This window comes from Puntigrus tetrazona, unplaced genomic scaffold (genome assembly GCF_018831695.1).
Source record: "Puntigrus tetrazona isolate hp1 unplaced genomic scaffold, ASM1883169v1 S000000002, whole genome shotgun sequence".
NCBI classification, from domain to species: Eukaryota; Metazoa; Chordata; class Actinopteri; order Cypriniformes; family Cyprinidae; genus Puntigrus; species Puntigrus tetrazona.
In genome coordinates, this window is record NW_025047682.1 from 1,364,823 (window position 1) to 1,390,524 (window position 25,702).

Sequence of the window (25,702 nt, forward strand, 5' to 3'; positions counted from 1 at the left end):
CTTTATTGAATTTAAGACAAAAATCGACCAAAGTGGTCTCTGGAGATGCGCAAGGCTCCTCGGTTTCTCTGATGTGTCAACTGTTTTCACATTAAAAGACCAAAAAAGGTGAGGGAAAGTGACTGTTGAAAGGACGAGATGTTTATTTCTTTGAGAGTCTTCTGTGAATATATTCTCAGAGAAATACATATTCGCTTTCTATTGACGCTCTTATCCACTTCCCCCGAACTGCAAAAAATAACTCGGTCTGTCTCACTCTGCAATTTAATGAGAAAGGTAACACGTACTTTTCACCTCCCGCATTGAAGACTGCTTACCTTCAGGGCACTTTTTCATTTGCACCTCATTCTATTAGACTTCAAGGTGAACCGCCGTCGACGAGCGGCCGTTCCGGAGCACCACCAAGCCTGTCACCCGGCGCTGGTGCGGTTCGTCGTCGGGAAAGTTATTTTGCCTGCTAAGCTCAGTTTCCGTGAGTGAGAGCTGAGTTTGAGGAGCTTGGAGCTGATTTATGCTGCAGATGCTGCAGTCTTGTGGATCTCAGCAGTGTCATGTTCAGCTTTCCTAACTGTAAGGCGCCTACTGGTACTTCTGTGTGTCACTGCACTTTATTAAGGATCCCAGTGACATAAAGTTGAAATTTATAGATTTATTCTTCAAAGTGAGTTTTGGGAGTTGGAGTAGATTTACTAGAGCCATAATAATGATCCTCAAGTAAAAGGCTGTTTTTTGTACATCCTCTGGCAGGGGCAGCCAGCTCTGACAAATTGTATTTGATGATTTATAATTGTGACCTCCCTCGTTCATTCTTTCTCTCTCTCTCTCTCTCTTTCTCTCTTGTGTTTTAGGAAGCTGTGTTGTGTTTATCCAGCAGCCTCATGACCTGGTGGTTGTGGCCGGGCAGCCTGTGACCCTGCCATGCTCTATTACTGGATATCATGGCATGGTGCTGTGGGTCAAAGACGGTCTCGCTCTGGGGGTCAACCGAGACATGTCAGGTAAGAGCATTTGCTCCAGTTTTGTGCCCTAACCTTTGATGAAATAACTTAGCCTCTCAAGGCGTGTTGCTTGCATTGATGCTTGGTCACTTGTGCAAAGTCGGTTGATTACATAATTGCAGTTGATTTATAATTGAATGTAATTACATTATCGCAATTTATGCGTACAAAGTATAAGAAAGTACAATCTACATTTAAACAGTTCTAAATCTTTTCTATTTTCTCGCTCTCTCACCAAAGTACAAAACATTGGCCTTCAAATTTTCCAAGAGACGGCTTGAATCATTTAGAGCTTTATAAGAAAGCAATGTCTGTACTGGAGTAGGACAAAAAACTCTGTTTAACTTTCAATAATTCATTTGCACTACTATTCAGAACTTTTTAAAAGAGGTCTTTTTTATTCTTACCAGGATTGCGTCATAATTTTCACAGTTGACACTAAAGCCATAAAAAAGACTAATAAAAAACAGTCTAAGACTAAGTTTACTAGAATTTTAAAATTATATAGATTATAATAAAACTAGTTAGTAAAAACTACAATAGTTTCTCAGTTATAACAAAATAACAGCGAACTGCATTTATTTGATAAAAAATGGCAATTCAAAAACAGCAAAAAAGGAAGTCATTGGTTTAAAGCACCAGATCACGAGCACCTACAGGATATTCAAGCACCAGCGTCTATAGCAGATTTTTAACCTTAACCTTTTGGATTGTTTTGGCTTCCCATATAAAACACAAAACCATGAGATGATAATAGGAAGAGAATCTGTCATGCCACACCAGTTTAACCATCTGTGACAGCAATACATTAATTTATTATACGTACATTTTTAATACTTTTTAAATTTAGAAATGTTTTCTATTACCAAAATATCTCGGCTAGAACAACGACATACAAACTATATGACAGCAGATAATCTGAAGTGATTATGTGCTTCATTCAAAGTTAAATGTGTCTAATATGAGATGAAATATGATATTAAGTGACCTTTTAACCATACTGAAAGCAACAACAGATAGTGTGTGTAGATAGAGATAGTATGTAGATAATTGAAAATTAGCTTATGACCAACTTTATTTCCACCATGATTTTTAAAATTAATAAATAAATAAAGCGCGTATGCTGCAGTGTAACAGTCAGACTGAAACCAAAGTCAAGACATTTGCGGCTCAAAACATCTGTGTGTTTCTGCCAGATCTGTTAGCATCATTACGGAGACGCTGAATGCCTTAGACATTTCTTTGTCTCGTCTTTTCTCCAGTAAGACACTATAATACAAGGACAACAGCCCATTCTGTCAGTTTGTAAATGCTTCCCCTGACATTTTCTTACCTTGTGTGTTTTTTTCCACCACTAACTTTTCCTGATTGTTGTGAAGGTTTTCCTGTTTGTTTCAGAAAGTGCCTGTCAAAGTGTACTGTCAGACTGAGCAAAGCAAAGCAACAATCGAGAATTAATTGCATTTCTATCATTAATTAAGGCAAGCACTTCATCATCCGCAGAACCCCAGAGAGACGCGCCACAAGTGCAGCTGTTTTACATTCACACGACAAGGTTTACAAATTAATTTCTGGGAACGGATTGAAATTTTTCAGAAAACTTCTCCCTTATGCAAGGACAACCTTTAGGTTTAAGTTTGCAAAATCAGTTTTGTAAATCACAAACAAATCAGATATGATTACCAGACTCACTTTCTTCACTACGCCACATTTACAGACTGTTTTATTTACAGTGGACCGTCGGATTAAAAGACGAAATGCAAAACAAACTTTGATCTCATTCAAATTCAATGCACATTCGTCCCTTAAGCTTCAATTTGCTGAATGTCACTTCCAAATTTGCTTCAGCTTGCTGGAAGTTGAACTTATTAGCCCTTTGAAAGATTTATTGTGTAACAAAGCGTAATTCAATGATTTATTCTCATATCTAACTTAAAGTACAGCGATCAAATCCTATTTAGCTAACATTACACATAATTGCTGGATCAAGAGGTCATTATCGCTAACAATAGTTACTGATTGCATTCACGGATGCACTTCAAGCAATGAGCAATTAATATCTGAAGATTGAGCCTTTTGCTGAGGCCTCATTTAGTTCTCTCGTGATGTGTGATTTTAAACTATATACTTTACCAAGAAAAGGATTTTCATTTTAGGAGGCGGTTTCTCCAGAAGTTAGTCATTTTTAGCCATGGCCCCAGGCAGCGTTTAGTCATGGACGGCGCTCTTTAATTGAGCCTCTCAGGGCTTGAATTTCCTTTCCACTGCGTCGTTCCTTCTCCGAGCGTTTATAAGTGTCCAGGGACTCCTGGATATCATTGTACCATAGTATAATCGAGTACAAAGCAGTGATACTTAACTGACACTGGCAACCGGACGAAGTCTTGCTTCAAAGGCGATGTGAAAACGTCACTCGCTAAAGTATAAAATGAGCTAGAGCACTGACAGAAATGGATATCAGAAGCGGTTCGAAGCGGCTCTTCAGATGTGCACAATTTGTGTATTTTTACAAGTCGTTATCAGGTTTTTCCAAAATCCATCTTCTGTTTTATCACCTGCAGTTTCACGCCAATGAAACGACACATCGTGCGATCAATATGACATAGATATCTATATCTTTTCAGGGCTTGTGTCCTCAAAGCTCGAGAAGTTACAGATTTTGTGTCAGCGAGGCTGAAGCTAACATAACGCTTGATTAGGATGCCCGTCCATGTATCTCTCCCCCTTCAGCTTTCACATTCGCTCGCTCCAAGCTTTGATCTGCCTCCTTTCAGCCAAGTTTCAAGCGTGCTTCCATCCATTGGAGTGTCAGTGAGATGCCCACAGTGTGATAAATCCATGTCCCAGCTCTCTATCGCAGCTGCTATTGATCCAACATGAAGCCGAATCCATTTCGTAGGATTCATTACCTTTAATAGGGTCATTTCACATTGTTTCTTCTAATTGACAGCCATTGTCTGAAGCCGTCCAGTCAAGCATATTGGGGAATTCATCAGAGCTTTATTGAGGCGCCTGTATGCCTCAATAATCCCTAATGAAAACAGCTCTTAAATAAAAGGCAAAAGAAGATCCAGTGGCAGGAAACCTGAAGGCTGTAATGACACTATTGATTCCTAATACGGGGCTTATTACCAGATAGCAGAGGACAGCCAAACACTCTTTAATATAAAGGATCACCAGGGTTTCAGAGACATGCTATGATAACTGTTTACGAGATCATGTTCAGATTTAAACGTGCTCCAGGCTGCGATCTGTTTTCTGATATGAGCGGATTAACTAAAAATGAGACATCTGTCTTGAGTAGAGCATCATGTAGCAATTTTGTTGTTCCACTTTTTTTCAAGCTACGAAGGCTCTGTTCATCATTTATTGAAGATAGTATATTTTACACTTTTATAGTAATGGATTCTACCTTGAAGGCCATTTTTCGCATTATTTTTCTTTTTAAATCAGCAATTTATATACAATCCCTTTTCATAAGTGGCATTTAAACTTTTGGGGACAGTACGAAAAAATGTTTTTGTTTGTTTTTGAATGGCAGTCATTGTTCATACTAAGTTCAAATAAATATAGTTCATTTGGAATGTACATTTTTTATTTTTGGTCTATTTAAATAAGATAATATATTATATTTAAAAAATAAAATAAAACTTACACACCCCAGAATATGTATTGTTTTATGTATCCCTCCTCTCTAGATAATAATATTTCGTCATCCATATAGCGCTCTGGAAAGATGGAAAAACTTGGATGTCCTCAATAAAAACATGCTAAATGAATGAAAAGGATGCATGAATGAAAAGAACTGAGCCTATAATAAATTATAGTAACGCCACATTTTATTGTCAGTAATGGTAATGTTGTTGTAACATGGGAAACAGTATTTTTTTTGTTTACTCATTACTGGAAATAATAATGCCATTAGTAAATGGATCCTTGGATTAAGTCATTTTATGCTGAATGAATAAAAAGATATGCTCTTACTTTCAATCAGCTTTAAATGAACTATTAATCAGTATTAATATATATAAAGCATATCTATGATAAAGTATTGTGTAGTACTATGAGCTGTGAACATTTCATTTTGTAAGTCAAAATTCATGTTTATGTTGTGAGCTTTAAATTGAGCAATACTGTAGAGTGATTTTTTAAATGTTTTTCTTTTCATGACTACAGTAAATGTGACAGGAGATCATTCAAGGCCAACTCCAAATAGACTTGTCTCTTATTGTGCAGTGAAATATTGGTGAAATATTTTTGTATGTTTCTATTATTTTTTCTTTTCATACAGCTTCCATAGAACTGAACAATAATACTGCACAAAGAGTAAAACGCAACAAAACTCTCAACAACACACATACCGATTTAACTGGATCTTTTATATAACAAATATGCCCGGGGTATCTTAAGGGCTCGAGGGCAAAGAAAAATTGTGCTAAGAAAGCAGTTTTTTAATATTAATAATGTTAATATTCAGTTGGTGTTTCATTTAAACCTTGTGTTTCAGGTTATCCACGCTACGATGTGATTGGGGACCACAGCAAAGGAGAATATCACCTACTGATCCAGAGGACCGAACTGACCGATGACGGCAGCTTTGAGTGTCAAGCCATCCAGGCTGCTACCAGATCTCGACCCGCTCGGCTTACTGTTCTGGGTCAGTGTCACCTACAAGAACCTTCCATAAAAATAGTCGACAGACAGGCAGACAGTCAAATAGATGGTTTCGAGTTCTGTGGTTCACTTTTTGCTTCTCTTTTTTAATTGAAGTCTTTGTTGCATGAGTGCGGATAGATGGATTGATGGATGAACTGACGGACGTTCAGCCAAATCGATACATACTTTAACTAGAATAGCACTCGAGCAGCAAAGGAGCAAAAGCAAGCGAGGCCCTGAGAACTAGAAAGCATGGAAAAGCACCGCCTCTGCAATACTGGGAATGTAGACAAGAACAAAGTCAATCTCTGAGTCAGATAAATGTGTGATATTCTGAAATCAGGGCTAATCAGCTTTAATAAGACACATTAGATATGTTTGCGATCGATAGAGGCCCTGACACAAATGCATTGCGTCAGCTTAGCTCCCAGGCAGCCTGACTCTGCCTGATTATCATTATCGATTTCTTTCTTTCCTTTGTTAAAACTATGATATATTCCAGAGGAATAAGTTCATTATGCCGGCCTTGGAGTAACAGCGTTTTAAACCAGTAATCTGAGTCTAGACGCTTAAAGCCGAGCGAAGATGCCTGCGATTCTAAGTCCATTAAAATGATTAATTATAGATGAGAGGCCGCTCATTTGTTTTTATTTTTTGCTGGTCCGGTGGCAGCAGAGACAAATCATCTTGCTCCCCAGGGCAGAGCCATTAGCCTGACATGTAATCCCACACAAACTGGCTTACTTCTGAAAAGTTGCATACAAAACCGCAAGCGGCTCCTGAGCGAGGTAATGAACCTCGTGTAGGGACTCCGTCACCGTCAATCCCCTGTCACTTCCCTCCCGGGGGGTGGACGGCAGCGTGTGACCGCAATCAGATGCGACGTTTGGTTCGTTCGCTCGCCCGCTTTCTCTATCTCTCTCTCTCTGACAGCCGGGATCCAAAGTGCTCTTTGTAACCTGATTGGATGCCTGGCCTGTGAAGTTTCAAACCTGTCTTTGTCACTTTCCCAGAAAAATGGCTACGGAGGCTTTCCCGACCAAACCCCGGTGTTTGGGTGTGTGTTCCACGCTCGGCTGCGATGCATTTATATGCTTAGGACTCAAATCGTGCAACACTGGTGTGTATCAGCCACTAAATGGTGTCTCCGGTCCCCCGCGGAGCCCTCATGCAAATTCACTGCCAGTTCGCGCTTTCTTTTATTCTCTTTCAAGCGGCACTGCTTCGCAATAAGCCTCTCAAACAATCAGTCTCAGTTTCGAAAGTGCGCTTCTGCAATTACACAAGTGCGAACTTGGCAGCGGGAGGGCGGCTGACCTGCAGGAGTGACTTTTGAACTTTGAACATCCGTAGGAGAGTTGTGGGGTAACCCAGTTTGCTTTGTGGTGGCCAGGCTGCTGAATAAGACATGAGGTGGGCTTGGTACACATTGCTGAAGAAGGACCCCTGAGGCTAATTAGATCCAAGGAATTCCCCTAAAGCCAAGGCGAGGAGCTGGAGAGAGAGCGAGAGCCACGGCGCAGCAACTCAGTGAACCGTGGGGAGAAACCCGAGCCACTTCCAAAGGTCACCATTGTTTAAAAAGAGCTACTGCAGTGTTTCTGTAAGCTCTCAGCATTTGTTCTGCTCATTGTCTTCGGAGTTAAAGAGCTTGTGCGATTTGGCTGCTTTCAGACTTAATTAGAGGCTTTCTTTCCTTCTTGACGCCAGTTGACGCGAATGAAAATAAAGCTGTGTGGAATAAAAGTAGAGCGTTGAATGTGACAAACTGTCTTAAAGTCAACATAGAAGCAAAATTGACCTGTTCACATTTCCTGGTGTTATTTGAAACAGCTCACTGGTTATTTTAAAGAGAAAAGTTAAAAAAATTGTTTGCTCTGTCTCTTTTAATTGACTTGTCGCTCTTTCGTTTCAACACCTAGCCTCCAAACACCTCCAGTCTGGTATGTAGTGTAAATTTCTCACAATACAATCAGTTTACATGGAAAATCATGCTCAAGCCTAAATATGAACATGAACGCTGTTTAATGACTTTCATGTCTAATTTTCACAAACCTTTTTTTCCCCGCAACATATTTAGCACAATATGTATGCAGGAAACATTACATAAATTTGTAAAATGTAAAACTAATTAAAGCATAGTTAAAGCAAGTTATTTTATTTAATCCAATGGCATAAATTATTGCCTGCTTTTTGTTTTTATTTTGATTTGTAAACCCTAATTCAATACAAGAACAAATGAAGAGTAGCAAAAACAGATAACTGAGTTTTTTACAGTTTTTAAAGATTGTTAAAATCTTTTTTGCTTTATTATTTTTTTTTATTGTGCATTCCATTTAATCTTAATCAAACTGCAGTTGGGTTATTTCGATTAGATTAAAAAAACAATAAAACAATAAGAATATGATAATACAAATATTTTTGAAAAAAATAACTGATTTTATCATTGAAAAAAAATTAATTCTTTACTTTTACATTTTTTATTTATATTGAACATATGTATTGATATTGATGAAAAGCTATTTTTTTCACAAAAAAATAAGCAGCACATGTTTGTTTGATTTTTTTGAGCAGCAAATCAGCATCAAAGGAATACATTACACTTTTAAAATACATTATAATTTATTAAAATATATTAAAATTTTTATACATTGAATTATTTTCAATTTGTATTTATATTTACAAATAATACAGTTTTTTTCGCTGCATTTTAATAAATGCAACCTTGATAACATTCGCAACAGAGACATTTGTTTTTAAAACACCTACCCAAACCCAAACTCTTTCAACAATAGTGCAGATGCGCTAAAAGCCACAATACTCATTTTAAATCTAATTGTGCAGTCATGTCACATTAATTAGGTCTACATGTGAACTTCTCAGACTAGAAGTAGGAAAAGCTAGTGGATTAAAGCTTTGTACAAGATGATATCCCTTGCCTTAAGAGCGTGTTGAACAAGCCATGTTAACCCGTCCCAGAGGGAGACAAACATCAGTCCTAATGAGAGGAGACGGCAATTACTTGTAGTCTTTCAAAGCAAAGAGACTGTTCAGTTCCTCCTCTTCGTGGATAAGACACCAGTCAGGGATCATCACCGATTCTCAGAAAACTAGAATGGAAAGACACTGAAAAGATGTCCTGTTGTCTTTTCCTTTTTTTATGGATTTCTCACCCTTTCGCAGCAAGCTAACTCACCCAGCCCTGTCCAAATACGTTCCCGGTCTCCTCATGTTAATGTCAGCACCAGCATTGGCTGCAAAAAGGCACATCGCAGCAAAGCAAACAATGCTGTGATGAAATTGAAAATGTAGAGTTCACAGATACAGGTCTCTACCCGAATAACAGCCAAATGCCATTGTTCCCTGTTTTTTTCTTCTTTTTTTTTTAGTTTTCTTTTTTTCCTTCTCACTATATAGTCGTCTTAGTTTTAAATGCAAGAATTATCACCTCAGTCTCAGTCAACTCTGCAAGTGCAGTTAGTTATGGATTTTTAAAAATGGATTGAAGTTTGCAACAGCTGGTCCTCATTTCGAACGTCACACTTTGTTGAATAGGCAGCAGGCATGCAGCAACATCTGCATCTCGGAGAAATGAATTCACAGACAGGTACATCATGCTACTGTGTCACGGCAGAATAAAAATTCTCACTAATGTGACATAGGTGCAAAACTTCAGCTGAGATATATGCAGTGTCTAAAATTAACTTGCATGATGCCAAGAGCGAATTACAATGTGTTTTGGTTAAGTAAATTAAACTGTCTATTTTATATTTAAATATATGGCAGACATGTTTGTCCAAAGCGACTTGTATTCATGTAGGGTTCACATTTTATAACTGAATAAAACCCACGATCTTGGTATTGCTCTACTGTTTCAGCTACAAAATGGTATAAAAATGTAATGGCCGCTACAGCTGTGGCATGGCTCTGGTCTGTGGATGGCTGAGCTTTGTTCCAGAATGAGACGTTAGATTATTTCTATTACTCATTTTATATCGTGGGGTTTTTTCAGCGACTTCTTTCTGCAGATTGCATCATTACACTAGTAGGTGGTGACAGGTGACTCTACTGTGATTCATTTGAACCATTTACTCACATGATTCATTCAAAAAAACCGAATACATTCTAGAAAAAAACAAATAACTGTCTTTTTTGAATGTGTCACTGAATCATGCATTCGAACAGAGATTGCTTCAAATCTTTTATGAATGATTCATTTATTCAGTACATTGCTCATGAATGGTCATACATTATTGATTAATGGTCTTTATGAATGTTATTTATTTAATATCTTACTCATTTTAATATATTTAAAATGTAGTCTATTTTTGTGATCAAAACCAAATTTTCAGCTTCATTTCTCTATTCTTCAGAAATCATTCTAATAGGCTGATTTGCTGCTCAAGAAAATTTCTTATTTTATCAGCTGTGCTGAAAACAGTTCTGCTTGCCATTTTTGTGGAAGTTCAAAAGAATATAATTTACTTAAAATGCAAATGTTTTGAAACATCAATTTTGATCAATATAATTCATCTTATAATTCATCTTGTATTTAATAACCTTTGAACAGTAATATTAAACATGTTAACTATATCTCTGAAATTACATATTCAAGAATTAAAAGGTTACTCCACCCCAAAATGAAAATTTGTCATTAATCACTCACCCCCTCGTCGTTCTAAACCCGTGAAAGCTTTGTACATCCTTTGGAATACAAAGATATTTTGCACGAAAACCAGCAGTCTTGTGACTGTCCCATTGACTCCCAAGTAAATAACACTGTCAAGGTATAGAAATGTATAAAACACATCATCAAAATAGTAAAAAAAAGTCTTTAAGCACTGTACCGTCTCCATAGCACCACTTTAAAAAGTATCACTGCACGAAAAAAGCACACACTGTTCTGTGTCAGCCACGAAACAAAGATGCACTGTTTTCATTCAAATCAAAGTGTAAATACACGTAGAAGATGTATTCTTGGATCGCAGCTGACACAGAAGAGTGTGCGCTATTTGTGTGCAATGATACTCTTCAAAATGGCACTACGGTGACAAATTTTTTTAAATAAAATCATTCTTTTTGTTTTCCTTCATACAAAAAGTATTCTCATATTACGGTTGAACCACTGATGGCAGAGTATTGTGACAGTGTTTCTCTTACTTCTCTGTGCCTTGACAGTGTTCAATGGGACAGTCACAAGCCTTCAAAATATTTTAAATTGCGTTCCAAAGTTAAACAAAGCATTTACTAGTTTAGTAGAACATGAGTGGTTAATGACTAAATTAAGCAACCCTGGAGCAACCCTTAAAATGTTGATTGATAGATTATAGATGTCTATCCAGATGTAAACTATACAAATACATGTGCAATTGAGATCACATTGATAGATTATAAATAGTAATAGGTATGGAAAAACTGCTCCATGACAAGCTCCTCCTGTACTGTAGAGATCCCACAGGGCATGTGGAGCACGAGACAGAGGTCTGATTAGAACGGAGCGCTGCTGTTCACTGGCCTGCTCAGGCCAAAGGGCTCTCTAGTGGGGGCCGCTTGTCCATGCGCGTCATCTCCGTAGATGCTGTGCTGTTTTTTGGGGGGACATCCTTCCAAGATTACTCTTGTTTCTGCGCATCAGACGTCTCAGTGACATGCCTTCCCTCCCAGAGAAGCTTTTAAGGGAACTCGAGCAGAAGGAGTGGGATAAATCATTTGCTCTCAATTCAGCTCTTGTGTCAATAATGGCACCCTGTAGTTAAAGCTCATCAAGCTGACATCTATTTATTTATTTATACTCGCTATTCATGTCATAACCAAAAAGCAAACACGCTGAACCTAAAGCGTAATTGAACTTTTAATATTTATCGCCTCCTCAATAGATTTAGCTCAAAACATGACAGCCTGTCTTTATATAATACATTAATGTAAAATGACAATTATGGTGTTAAATGAAATTAAGAAGATCTTAATGATCGTCAATTATCTGATGCATTGGCCAGAGCTTTTGGTATTGAAAGAAACATATCAGCATCTGCTGAGACCTGGAGAGCTTTTTTTCCTACAAATGTTAGTGAACAAACAAAACAGTGTATCTTAAAAGTCTGACTTGAGGCTGTTTCCCTCAAACAGAGCAAACTGTTTGCAATTGAAAACAGGCCCAAGGTCGGTCGGATGCTCTCGCGTTGATAAGCTGACGGGAGAATGTAAGACAATGATTTCTATTACAAAACAAACAGATAGTTCAGTGCCGCAAGGCCGTTTGGGCATTGTGCTGTTTAGTCAACATTACTGCACAAAAGTGACAAAAAAGTGTACCGATAATGTTGCTGAATGTGCAGTTCAAGGTTGGATAGTGCTTCATGCAGTTTTCATTAATTGTGTTAAAAATAGTCCCGCCCTTGTGTTAACATTTCAACTTTTTCAAATGTTATTTCACCTTGTTTATTCGATTTTAATTGGATTTCTAGAGTACATTTGAAACTAAGTGGCCCCTTTGTTAACAAACTGGCCTTCAGTAGGAACTTTCAAAAGGTGAAACACCATGCCATCATTATCTGTTCAACATGAACACAATTTCAAACAACACAGAGAAATATTTTTCAGCAAATGCTTTTATTCAAATAAATGTTTGTGTCCTGGTAACAAGATCACATCTGCTCCTGTTTAAAGGGCTTTTATGGCGAACCTCCATGAGTATTTTTAGTTAATACACCTGAAAAAATAAAAACAAAAAAGGAGGGATAATTGCTAAAGGCTGTATGCCGCTGTGTGGTACAACAACTGAACTCAGGATGAAAGTGATTAATCCACCGTGCTACCAATTCCTGCGAGAGAAAGACGAAGAGAGGGAATGAGAAAAGGGAGAGAGAGACATCTCCAGATGTAAGACCAAATCCAGGTACATTATAAAATAGGTCACATTTCCCAGAATGCCCCTTCTCTCTTGTTTCCAAAATGAAATTGCTCCATTTTTCTCCTTCCACATGCTGAATGACTCGAGGTGTCTCAAGGGCCCGGTGTATCAAGAGGGCAGAGACAGAAGTAATTCGGTCCTGGCTGTTCGTTAGGCTCCGTGTGAGAGTTTCTCCCCACTCTGAACAGCAATTACGGCAGGATGATTAATCCATCGTGTTGACCGGCTCAACACAAAGAAGATGATTGGCTGCGTTAAGGCACAGGCTTGGAAGCGTCGCACCAGGGCATATTTGCAAACATAGCGGTCACAAGAAGGTTTAACATGGTTACTCCAGTCTCTGGCGCTAGCAAGGAGAGCATGAACCATCTGGGATCCCTGCCACATGAAGAGTCACGGGATGCCATCCAAAGCTGCTTGGAAATGGCAGTGTGTGAATTCACACCATAATATATTGGCACTTAGCTTTCTGGAATTCTGGGACTTGAATGTTGGGCTGCAGTGCCAGCTCTCTCTCACTCTCCAATTCAACCCCATCAATAACTGAAACTTGAGCAGACAGACTGATTGACTTAACTGTTGTGCTCATTTGCATACACTTAGCCTCTGGTCTATCAGTCCCGGAAAACAATCCCAGCATGCAATTGTAAGCTATGTTTGTAAAAAAAAAAAAATAAACGAATGAGTTTGCTCTAAACAGGCAAAGCACTTAGGCGTTAAAACAAGCCGTTAAGGATGGCTTTGATGTCCAGATGGGGAAAGGAATATGACACTGACTTTAATTGCTCCTGGAAATGAGAGTGGATTCTGAGTAGATGGAAGTACTTTGAATTATCTGACGCTAATTTAAATGCAGCAATAGGGTTTCATTTCATGTTTCTATGACTGTTTTAGTGAACAAGCACCACTTTTACTATTACTCATTTGCATATCTATCTGTCTGTTTATCTATCTGTCTGTTTATCTATATATCTATCTATTTATCTATCTATCTATCTATTTATCTATCTATCTATCTATCATGTCGGATAAAAATATTTTGACTGACCCCAAACTTTTAAACAGAAATTCACATCTATTATATAGAGCATATGATTTTTGTTTACATAATTTTGATACCTATTTATAATATCAGAGCTGCCTGTGTGGCTGCGCAGTTAAACAGATTTACTTTTCCATCACGACAGACCAAATCAGTTTTCTACTTTTCATTTTTCCTCATTCCTTCTTTATCTCTCTCTTTCTCTAATCTCTCCCACTCTCTCTATTTTTCTCTCTCTCCAAACCATGCTGACAACTAGATGTGGCTGTGGCCTTTATACACGCAGGCAGAAGGGAAAAACTATTCATTCGTTCTGAGAACCGTATGATTTTTTCAAGCCGGAGGGAGACTTGATTGGTTCCAGGGAAGAAACACCAGCTAACAAATCACACAGGACTCCGTGCTCTGAGATCGCCGCATAGCGCAAGGGACAAGTCTCCACGGTCTGATGTGCTACACGGAAAGATCTAAAGAGAAGATGTCCGGCGTCCTCCTTCAGAGACTTTAATTTCATGAAGAAACATGGTCAAAACGTCCCCTTTGCACCCTAAACTTCGCTGTTACCAAGGCGTCTTGAAGTACCCAGTTGCTCAAACTTGTGAGTGCCGTCTGATTGGCCAGAAATCTCGGCAAGAGTAAAAGCTGGCAGAAGTCTAATCAGTAAGATATGAGTAATGGGGTCTCAGCTTCGCTCTTAATGAAGTCAGCATCTCTGGGACGTCCCCCAACAACAACAACCACCCCCCAGTCGGCCCGTTCTGGCACCTTCAAATAGTCCCTGCTCCTCTCACGTCTTACTGCCCTCTCTTTTTTTTCCAGTGCTCTCTCTGGAGCACTCAGGATGTAGCAGCTGCTTGTTGCCTTTGATTTAAACTTGCCCCAGATATGCTCCCTAATGAGCTGAGTGCCCAATCAATAATTTACCTGAGTCTGAGTAAGAAGCAGGCTGATCAGAGCTGTTTAAAAAGAGAACTGCAATCAGTGCTATTCAGAAACCTGTTTTTTGACTCATCCTTCCTTTTTCTTCCCTCTCTCTCCTTCACTATGTGCCATTGTTTGTGTAGTAAGAGGATAAACTTCTGTCTGATTTTATTTCCAGTTCCTCCTGATGACCCTGTGATAATCGGAGCTCCTGTGGTGAGCTTGCGTGCGGGGGACTCGCTAAACCTCACCTGCCACGCCAACAACGCCAAACCAGCCGCCTCCATCATCTGGATCCGTAACGGAGAGGTGCTGAACGGTGCTGCTTACACCAAGGTACGGCAGATCCCTGATGTTGACAGTTATTACTGAAACATGGTGGATCCAGGGGGGTGTGTCTCAAAATCAGTTTTAGGTATTATAAACGTGTTCAATTGTTCAATTAAATGCATCTGTAATGCCCGAAAATGTTTTTGTATGAAGCTATTATACACAAAAAATGCTGTTTTCAACATTTTAGATCATTTAAATGCTTAACTGATGCCCAAAAATGCTGTATTGAGTGTTTGGTTGCAAATTTAATAACTGAAATTTTGAACAGTTGAATGCTTGCCCCTAAAATATCTTTCTCAATCTTTCGATTTAGTCCAGATGTTCATATGATATGCAACAAGCTTTTCTCAAATGTTTCGACTCAGTTCTAAATGTACATGTGATGGCCAAAATAGCTTTTTTAAAAGTATGATGAGATCCAAACAGGCAGTGATGGCCAAAACACTGTTTCATTCCAAATTGAATGATCAAGTGATCAAAAGATTTGTGAGTTCAAACGTTTCCCAAAAAGCATCTTAAGTGTTTAATTTCAAATTGAATCATCTATCAAGCCCAAAATGCTGTTTTGAATGATTTAGATTCAGTTTGTGCATCTGTTGCTCAATAAGAAAATAGTTTTGAAATAGTTTTTTTAATTCATTTCAAACATGCATATAATAACCAAAAATGCTGGACCGAATATTCATTTCAAAATGAATGACCTAAAATGTTGTATAAAATGTTTCCGATTTATATTGAATGTTCAAACGCTCCTATCATAAAATAACATGGTTCAGTTGTCATTCAAACATTAGGGTTGACTTGAATGTGCCTATGACCAAGAATACATATTTGAGTGTTTAAACATACATGCACACGATCCCCAATAATGCTGTCCAAATAATTTCAATTCAATTTGAACATTCTGCCGCTTCTACGACACTCGAAAATGCTGTCTCGGTGAATAACTGCATAGGTTTTGAGACACCGCCTGTATGTTTGACAGTATTTTTTTTGCCTACAGTTGATATTTTCAATATTACCCCTCTTTCACGTCAAAAAAAGTGTCTCTTGTGAAATTCTGCACTCCGCCTGACTGCGTGTCCTCGAAACGCTCGGCTCTGTCAAATTAATGACAAGTGAGGACTAATTTTTAATTTAATCCTTGGGGCAAAGTGAAGCTGTAATGCACTGCTTTAAATATGTCATAATGGAAAGACATTCCAGCACTCCATTATGAATGTGTTCCTCAGCAATTTGCTCAGTTTGTCAGCTTTAGGGAGAAAATTGAGAGAGCAGGAAATGTGTTTAAAGGGCCGCTCGTACTATGATTGGAGAGCGTAATCTGCTCATTTTGAGTAAGCTGAACCCCTCAGCACCCACCGGAGAGAGTCCCTTCATTAATTAACCAGACCTAATTTAGACACAAGCAAGCTAGACAGGTTACCTCTTTTTTTCTGCTTTCAAATCTGTTCTACACTTGGGAGACTCTTAAATCCTTCTGAAATCAAGTGCCTCCATGAGACGGATAACAACAAAACTATTCCCGTCTCAAAAATCATGCCAGTGTAAACTGGATATTGGATGTTGTTTTAATGAAAACAGGAGTCTTATAAAACGCTGATTCTTGAGTGCTGGGACAGAACAGCCTGCAAAACTGAACAGAGGAATGTACAGAGGAATTAGTTTGGATTAATCTGTTAAATATATCGGAGGTGCCGGTTCAACCTCCTGCTTCTTCAGTTTTCACAGTAAATGTGTGTTTTTCCTTGCCGCAACTCAGTGTGTCAACACGATTAAGGATGAATTGAGATCACAGGATGGTTTCCCACTGATTTTCAGCTTCATCTATTGAATTTTCACCACAGTCTGACAGAAAATCAACAGCACTGACAAAATATCCATAATGCATTTAATCACACACGTATTTGAAATGTGTACAGTCGCTGTTTTGTTATTTTAGTGTCGCTATAGGATGTACTTCAAATAAGTGGAAATCATCTAAAATTCCCTTTGCTTAGTTACTTACAGTCAAATTTAGAAAAATTCTCTTATTTATTTGATCAAAAATGCAGTAAAATGTGTAATATTTAGTGCTGTCGATTATTGCATCCAAAAAAATTTTTGTAGACATAATTTGTGCATATACTGTGTATATATATATATATATATATATATATATATATATATATATATATATATATATATATGTACATGTACATGTACATGTACATGTATATGAGAAAAATTGTTTATATTTATATATTTATATTTTATTTTTATATGTATTTATACATTTTATGATACACGTTATATGAATATAAATATATATATATACTTTTTATATACTATTTACTATACTATTTATATACACAATACACACACATATGTTAACAAAAACATTTATTTTGGAGGCAATTAATCATGATTAATTGTTTAACAGCACTAGAAATATTGTAAAATTTTACAATTTAAAATGACAGTTTTTTTTGTTTTAAAATGTAATATCTACGTTTGGTAAAAAAAAAAAAAAACCTACCATTCAATTACCATTGATCCAGTTTTCAGAGTCATATGATCCTTAAAAATCATTTAAATAGGCTGATTCGGTGTTCGAGAGGCATTTATAATTATCACAGTTACGTATGTGAATATATATTTTGATCTACGTAAACATTGATTGACAGGTGGTTGATGTCTACTGATAAAATGAACAGCAGTTGAAATGCAAAGAAAGTTTAGATATCAACTTATCTGTTTAAAAGTGGATAAGTTGTTGTTTTTCCAAAGAATGCCAGGCAAAAGTGTGGGAATGCTATGTCTCATCTCTCACAAATCAGTGAAAAATTCTAATGTCTGTATTTTGGATCAAGTTTAACTTGATTTTGCGCCTAAAACCTTGATTTATAACCGAACACAGTGAATGTCTAATGACTGGAGAGCCTCGTCTCATCATAACACAATTACCTTTTAGAAAAATGTCAGATGATAAAAGCACAAGAGATTTGAATTTTTCATTTTTCTCCAGCAATCGAGCTCCACTATGAACACTCTTTATTGCGTTATTTGATTAATTCTGCGAGACAATCTGTTATAGCTGCGAGGCTGACGGGTGTTTTAGATGAAGTCAATATCCTTCAAATATCTGTACCAATTTTTTAATAATCTTTCCTCAATAAACACGGTTCCTCTACAATAGCTTGAATACCAGAGCGCGAAAGTGCAGGTAATATCACCCTGAATAAGCTGCTTTGTGACTGACATATGAAGTGTGTAACGCCCAATGAAAGATAACTAGTCTGATAACAAAGAAAACATTTCATGTTCATATGGCACTCCAGACTCAAGGGTTGTTGGCTAGATGGTTAGCTCTGAGACTTCCAACAGAGAGAAGCTGATTGCGAGTCCGCAATCTGTTTTTGACCTACACTCAAGAGGAAGCCCAAGGATAGGCCGTCTTGAATTGTTTAGCTTGTTTTTTTTAAACTTCTTTTCCGTGAATAAAATTGACCATCTGCAAAATGCTGCCCCATGACATTTTGATGCTAACGACGTTTGTGTGTTCCCGCAGACACTGTTGCGCGACGGCAGAAGAGAAAGCACGGTCAGCACGCTCCACATCTCAGCCTCAAACATCGAGAGCGGCCAACAGATCACCTGCCGTGCTTCCAACAAAGCGGCGCCCAACGGCAAGGAAGCCACGGTCACCATCGACATCCAACGTGAGTGAATCTTCCACTTCGACTGCGCTTCTGTTCAAACACAATTAGCGGCAGACACGCTCAAGCTCACGTTTCTCTTCCAAATCCTGCGACCTGCATTCTGTTCTGAGCGTTTCTTGTGTTTTCCTGTCTGTGTGGATAAATTATTCACATGTGAAAATCCGCTATGTGCTGTCCTATTTTCTTTATCCAAACAGCCGTTGTGTATGCATGCGATCTGATGTCTGAGCACATGTCGTACTCGGCTCCACAGACACACAAGGCTTGACACAATTTTTGTTTTTCCTTGTTTTTTGTCTCGGAGAAGCAATTGTGAAAGTGACAGTTTGTCTGTATGCAGCATACAGGGACGTTTCTAAGGTTTAAGCTGGTTATTGTGGACACGAGTGCTAATTGTTAGTTTTAAATGTCAAAAGAACTGAACACGACAAGATCCTTCTTCTGTATACAGGCGTTACATTTATTTTTATTTATAGCAGTCATAAGCTTCGCTGTCAAAAGTGTTTTCGAAAGCGCTAAAATGAAAGGCCTTAACTAATTCAGCAGGAAGATTAGCTTTTGATGAAATATTTCTGACAATGTATGCATAGGGAACAAAGGCGTTTTTTTCAGCTCTCTCAAGTGTTGAAAGATATTAAGTCTGACTAATAAAGCAGAAAATATATCATATTGAAAGATCCACAAGTTCTGACAGCTCTTTTCTTCAAGTCCGTAAAGTCTGTTTTATTGCCCAGAAGGAATGCACCTCAGCACAATGGAGCTCAAATTCTGAATTGAAAGCGTAAAACGGAAAACGTTTGTGTTTTTTTGCTCTGCCAGACTTGGCCCAAATCGTTTTGTCATGCAAAACAATAGAAGAGTTTTACTGTAAGCCTCTTTACTCCCTGGATTGCACAGACACCCCTGATTGGTCAGTTTTGAGGTTGTCACTGCTGTGGGGGCCAGTCAAATCCTTTGCTTAATTAATCATTCAGGTTTGCATTTATATCCAATCTCCTACATTAGCAAAAATAATATTCCTTAATGTATTTGTCTCTTATGTTCACCAAGGCTTCAAAATACAGTGGAAGCGGTAATATTTTGAAAAATGAAACATATTCTATTTTTAGTTATTTTAAAATGCTATTAATACAGATGATTACTCCAGTCTTCAGGTTCACATGATCCTTCAGAAATCATTTTAATATGTTGTTTTGCTGCACAAGAAACATTCCTTAATCTTAACAATGTTGCTTACTATTTTTGTGGAAACCGTGGTACGCTTCCATTCAAAAGTTTTGGGTAAGTATGAAAAAATATATATTTTAATAGGCAAGGATGCTGTAAAGTGATTAATTATTTCTGTTTCAAATTACTCATCAGAGCTAAATCTTTCAGGATAAACTCCAAATGAGCATTTTATAATGATTTCTGATCATGTGGCATGTTCATGTGACATTGAAGACTGGCATAATGAATACAATTTTAAAACATGTTATTTTTAGTTGTGGTAATATTATATATTATATATTTTTTTTTTTTGACATTTTGAAAAATCTATTGAAAAATCCTATAATTTTTAAAATCTTTTATTCCAGGCTTTTAACTGGTAGTGCACTTGCAAGTGAAATTGCCACAAATGAGCTAACTGCTGCTGTCAAGATTCATTTAGCTTACGATTCGTGGAGACTTGAACTTCCCTTTAGCCATCTTGATCAGAAAAATTTACGCAGTGTCTAACCTGAGCCTGTGTGCCCTGGCGTTTGAGACGTGGCAGGTCTAACACGAGGAAGCAGTTCAGTGAAGTGAAGACCCAGCTGTAGGCCACACACTGGAAGAACATGTGCTGGGTAAATAAGTGATGACTGAGAGCAGAGAGGTGTTAAAACCTTTGGGCCACAGCGGCCCATGGGAAGCTCCAACCAGCACCAGGGGTGCTTTCCTGATGCTTCATGCCATCAATATTTATAAAAGACAGCTGCTAAGTGAGGTGCCATGAAGGAAATGTGTTATATGGCAGAGTTGGAAGAGCTGACAAAATATATCTTCCACTGTTTACAGAGATTATTTACTGAAAATGCTTTCATTATATCCTGCATGCTGTTTTTTCCATTTATACGTCTCTGTAGGTAATTGCCCAACAACAACAGATATAAATTGCATTGGCCTGATCTAATACAGCGACGTGAAAGAGTTGCAAGAGTTCATCAGTGGAATGTAAGAATGTTTAGATTAGAAAAAAGTGTATTGCTAATAAACAGGGCAGATCTGTGGGTACATGAGTCACCACTGACCTAAATAGGCATGTTGCTTTTCACATTTCTGTTATACTCTGGCCCTTCTCATCATACCAAACTGAAAACATGTACTCCTAATCATATATAAGCTCATGGCTGTGAAGGCACTGCCCTATTTATCAGAAACAGCTTCATCTACTGACCCTGCTGTGAATCACAACCATTGCTCTAAAACCACTTGTGTCGTCCTTCTGAACAACAAAGATGTGGAACATAGTGAGACATAGAATATATATATATATGTGTGTGTGTGTGTGTGTGTGTGTGTGTGTAGTTACAAAATACAATTTATTCAATATTTATTGCGATAAGAAAAAAACACAAATGAAGAAAATTTTATGATATGTTATTCTTAATGTGAATTATATCTTAATATGTGAAATCAAAGCATAACTGATGGCGGTTGTTGTATTCCCAAACTCGCACTAAACTCACAGCACATGAGATAAACAAGTCTATTACTGTGAATAGAGCCTTCCTGAGATACGGAAAACACCAGATCACAAGCTGATCGCATAAACACTTGATGTAGGTATTCAGCCATATTATGCTTTTGGTTTTAGTCCGTTTCACAGATAATATGCCAAAGAGTAATAGCCCAGAACAAATACGTTTTAAAAACATTTATTTTGCCCAGGAGACCTACCGTTTCATATAGTCACGTGAACGGGATAATATCTAGACAGTTTTGATATAACAGTATCGTCTCTAATGATTATTAATTCAAACAGAAAATATATTTTTGCCATTATCTAACTCAAGGCAAAAAAGTGAGCTAACGTTAAAAGTAAAAAAATATATATATAAGAGTGAGAAATGTGTAATTTAATCTTTAAAAGATTGTTATATTTTATTAAATGTTAATTAAGATGTGTCATTTAACAGATTAATGGTAGTAATATGATGGAGATTGCCCATAATATTATTTTGTGAGATTTCTAATCACTCACTGAAAGCTAAGAGTTCTTTCAGGCACCAGAAATGCTCTCAGGTATTACGACTAAATGTGCAGATGGAATTCTTCAGGAAATCAGCTGTACCAGCATCAAACCAGAATAAACCTACCAGGTCCTCTTTGTGAATTCAGAGTGGTTTTAGCTGATCTGTTCAGCAGTGAATCCATTTCTTTCTCTGTGTATTTCTTTAATCAGTTTGGCCCTGAGCAGATGGTCTTCCAGTGTGCCAGAGTTAAGGGTTCGTATCGTTCCTCATTTATATGGGTGCTACTTTTTAATTAGTCTAACACCCTGTGAGAGTTCTACTCTAGATTCCATTGATTATTTCCATGGAAGCGGACTTTTAAAAAAATGACTTGACGATGGTGAGTAATGGAAATTTTGAGAAGTTTCTTGGTGGTTCCTCTTCTCATAACACCATTTGATAAGGATCTCTGGACTCAACCAATCTTCATAGGATAGATGCACAAATTAATCTGCAACGTGGTGACATTCACATCTCCAACACTCTCTTCCATTCACATGTTCTCTCTTTAAAGGTCATCAATGCCTCTGAACCACATTCAGTAATTAAAACTTCCCCATTAAACAACATGTTTCATATTTCATAAAAGCGTTCTCAAAGCCCACATCAATCCGCGTCCACACTTCACTTTATCCTCTTTCGGTTTTCCTCCCTTTTACGACTCGAAAGAGATTTGGCTTTATCGTAAAGGCGGCTAATATTCTTCACAGCAAGTGCTGCCGATAATGCCGTCTGACCCTTTGCTCGAACGTGGCGGGAAGATCTTTCACGCCGTTAGCTCGTGGGCCTCGGCGCACTGGTTCGTTTAAGAATTAAAACCCAGGAGAGCAGCTCTCCGCTTCTCAAAGTAATTGCCTTGTAAATAAGAGTGGGTTTGAAACAATGCTGTTTGTTAGGAATAATTAATGACCACATGTGCACATGGAAGCGCGTCTGGAGGCCTCTCGTGAGCTCCTGTCGGGTGAACCTACTCACTCCACACAAAGGAAACTGACAAGAGGTGCTTTATCAAGCTCAAGGAAACACTTGCATCCCCCCTTGAGCCCTCCATCCAAAATAGATGCGGGCCTTTTGAATGCATATTTGCACGTGATTCTTTTTCAGATTTACAGAAACCCAAGAAACCTCCCTAAATCCCAGTGATTCCTCGGTCCAGCGCAAACTTCATTTAAAATGAATGAACACAAATCAGTGTTGATTCTGTACCATCTGAGGACTTGTATGTTATCAGAGATTCTCATGTGGACTAATTGCACTGAGCCTCGTGACGTAGTTTCTTTTTTAAATATCGCAGCTGGTAAGATGTGCTCTAAACGCCACTTAAAATGAGTGACAGCAAGATGATTGCATGAGATCAGAATGAACCTTTATTTATTCCTATTTAAATTGTTGACACTGTACAGTGTGTTTTTTTAATTGACAGATTCACTTTCATGTAAATTGCATGTGCATGCCAAAATACCTCATTTGTTTTTTAAAGACTGCAATACACAACACAACTTTTAAAATCTGAACAAGATCGTGCGCTTGCTGGCTTTGTAAAGGGATTCAGATAAAACTGGGCATCATACAGTAAAGACCAGATTTCCAAGTCATTCTGAACACAAAAAATTCATGCAAGAACACTGCCAGAAAATGTCAGACAAATGGAAACAAAATATTTTATTAAATTAGCACAAAATATCAAACATGTTTGATATCCTCCCACTGACAGTCTGAAGGTAAAATCAAGTCTGCCCGTAATACACCACATGGTTTTCAGTGAAATCCGTTACTTCAAGCTTTCTAAATGTTATTTAAGATTACTTAAATATTTATAACATTTTTTTTTTAAAAAAATGTATTTTATTAAATATCAGTAATAAATATAAATTAATAATAATACATTTAATCTTGATAACACTTAGCTATTTTAAAAGACTGGAATAAGAGCAAGCATTCGAAACATTTATCAGTAACACCTAAAATGCACACTGATTAAGAAATGGTATAGAAATAAATTTTTTTATTAAAACAAATTTCATCAAATAATTACAAATAAACAGCAAGTAACACAAAATTAGATGTGATATTTTAAAGAACAGTAAAAAGGATTGCAAAAGTGTTTTCTTGTAAGATTTAAAAAGCATATTTTTTTACAGTGATGACAAAAAAAAAACACTGAGAATGAGAAGATGAACGAACACTGGAGGTTAGGGGGGAAATACATTGATTGATTTTTCAGAATCCAATCTTAATAAATTACAGTATAACATTTTGGATTGTTGCGCAGAGAAAACACAATTGATTTAATCAACTGACAGCTCTTAAAAGTAGTAATAATCTGAATTCTCATGAGCAGCTTGCATGGTGCACTGAACAGAACCGTCCGAGGTGTAATAAGTAGAAGGTGGAAGAAGTTTGTGCAAACGGTCCATTTTTCATTTGCTAACCACTCGGGCTGTATTGCTGTTATTGTTTCTCTAATACGTAGGAATTTGCTGCTTCTTCCTTTCAGTGCTTTGCAGAAAAGCTGCAGGTTAGTTTTAAATGACTAGTCCCGCGCCATAAGGCATTATGAATGAAACATCTGTCCTAGGTACAAATACGTTGGGCGAGTGACGGGAGCAGACTGCTAATGAGAAATCAGACCCAGCGCTGTGTCTGGGCTTTCCAGAGGCCTCTAATCACATTCAGACCTGTGGGAGGTGACAGATCTGTCCACTGCGCTTTGACAGGACTGGGGCAGATTGTAGAAGATTTTCCCATATTAAAGTTTCAGGATTTTGGGGGGAAACGCAGCAGGAGGAAGCACTGCTGTCTGGAATCGCTGTGATTTGTCGGTATGTCGCTGATGTTTCTACCGCTGGCCTAGTTAATGTCCAACATGCCCTATGTCCAAACAAACACACGGCACATTCATGCTTTCACAGACAGTTCCTTCGGGTCTGAGAGTGTCAGCGCCTGTCTGTCCGCTGTCACTTCCTGTCTATCTGCTGTCAGTCCTGTCTGTCTGTCGGGTTCGGTGTGTGTGTGTGTGTGTAAGTGGGAAGGAGTGAATGGAAGCAAACTCCAATCTATAAATTTCAAGCATATTTCAAACTTTGTTTTGTTTTAATTGAAAGCGTCAGTTTTTAACGAGAATTCCAGCACCGTATTAAACTCAACTAAATAAAATGTAATTGTCGTCTGAAATGGCCCGATAAAAAGTCTAGGGGTAAATATCGCTTTGGCTTAATGCGAATTCGGCCGCTGTTTGTTTAATTCGCGTAATCAATCTATTTGTTCATTTCACCGAATACTCTCTTTAATCATGCTCATTTTAAAGTTGTTTAAATTCTAATTCAGCAATTAGAAGGCAAGTTACAGCGCCAATTAATCTTAATGCAAAGTAGCTCCCATTACCGAGAAAAAGAATAATCAAGCCATTCCCACTTTCTAGAGTATTTTTAGTTTGTTCTTTAATCCGCAATTAATCTTTCTGACGAGTGTTTATTAATGAGCGTTTTGCGAGAAAGATGAAGTTGACCGGCCCTCTCTGCTCCTCCAGATTTCCCACTGGTGAACCTCTCTGTGGAACCGCAGCCTATTCTGGAAGGCAATCTGGTCAAGTTCCACTGTGCCGCTAAAGCGAATCCCCCTGTCACTCATTACAGGTGAGAGCTCACACACACACACACACACACACAGAAACTGCTTTTCTTTCTTTCAGTCTCCCGATGTTTTCATTCTGATGCCTTCACAGAAAAACCACATGAATTTCACATGCGAACACATGTTCATCACATATGCATGCAAAGCAGCATGATAAATTAATGTGTTTTTGCTTAAACACGTGATCTTATGGAAATAGCAACTGAGGTATGATGTGACAGATTGAGAGCTTGTGCTCTAAAACTACCCAA

General features: G+C 37.8%; 1 protein-coding gene across 1 annotated transcript in view; it reads left to right on the top strand.

Annotated features, from left to right (window-relative positions):
• The window catches only part of kirrel3a (kirre like nephrin family adhesion molecule 3a), a 111,874-nt gene that overhangs the window by 64,070 nt on the left and 22,102 nt on the right, over nt 1-25,702 (top strand). Inside the window, exons 2-6 of the mRNA XM_043229260.1 lie at nt 849-998; nt 5,506-5,655; nt 14,706-14,863; nt 18,411-18,561; nt 25,348-25,453. Coding sequence (XP_043085195.1) covers nt 849-998; nt 5,506-5,655; nt 14,706-14,863; nt 18,411-18,561; nt 25,348-25,453 — 715 coding nt within the window. The remainder of the gene's footprint in view (nt 1-848; nt 999-5,505; nt 5,656-14,705; nt 14,864-18,410; nt 18,562-25,347; nt 25,454-25,702) is intronic.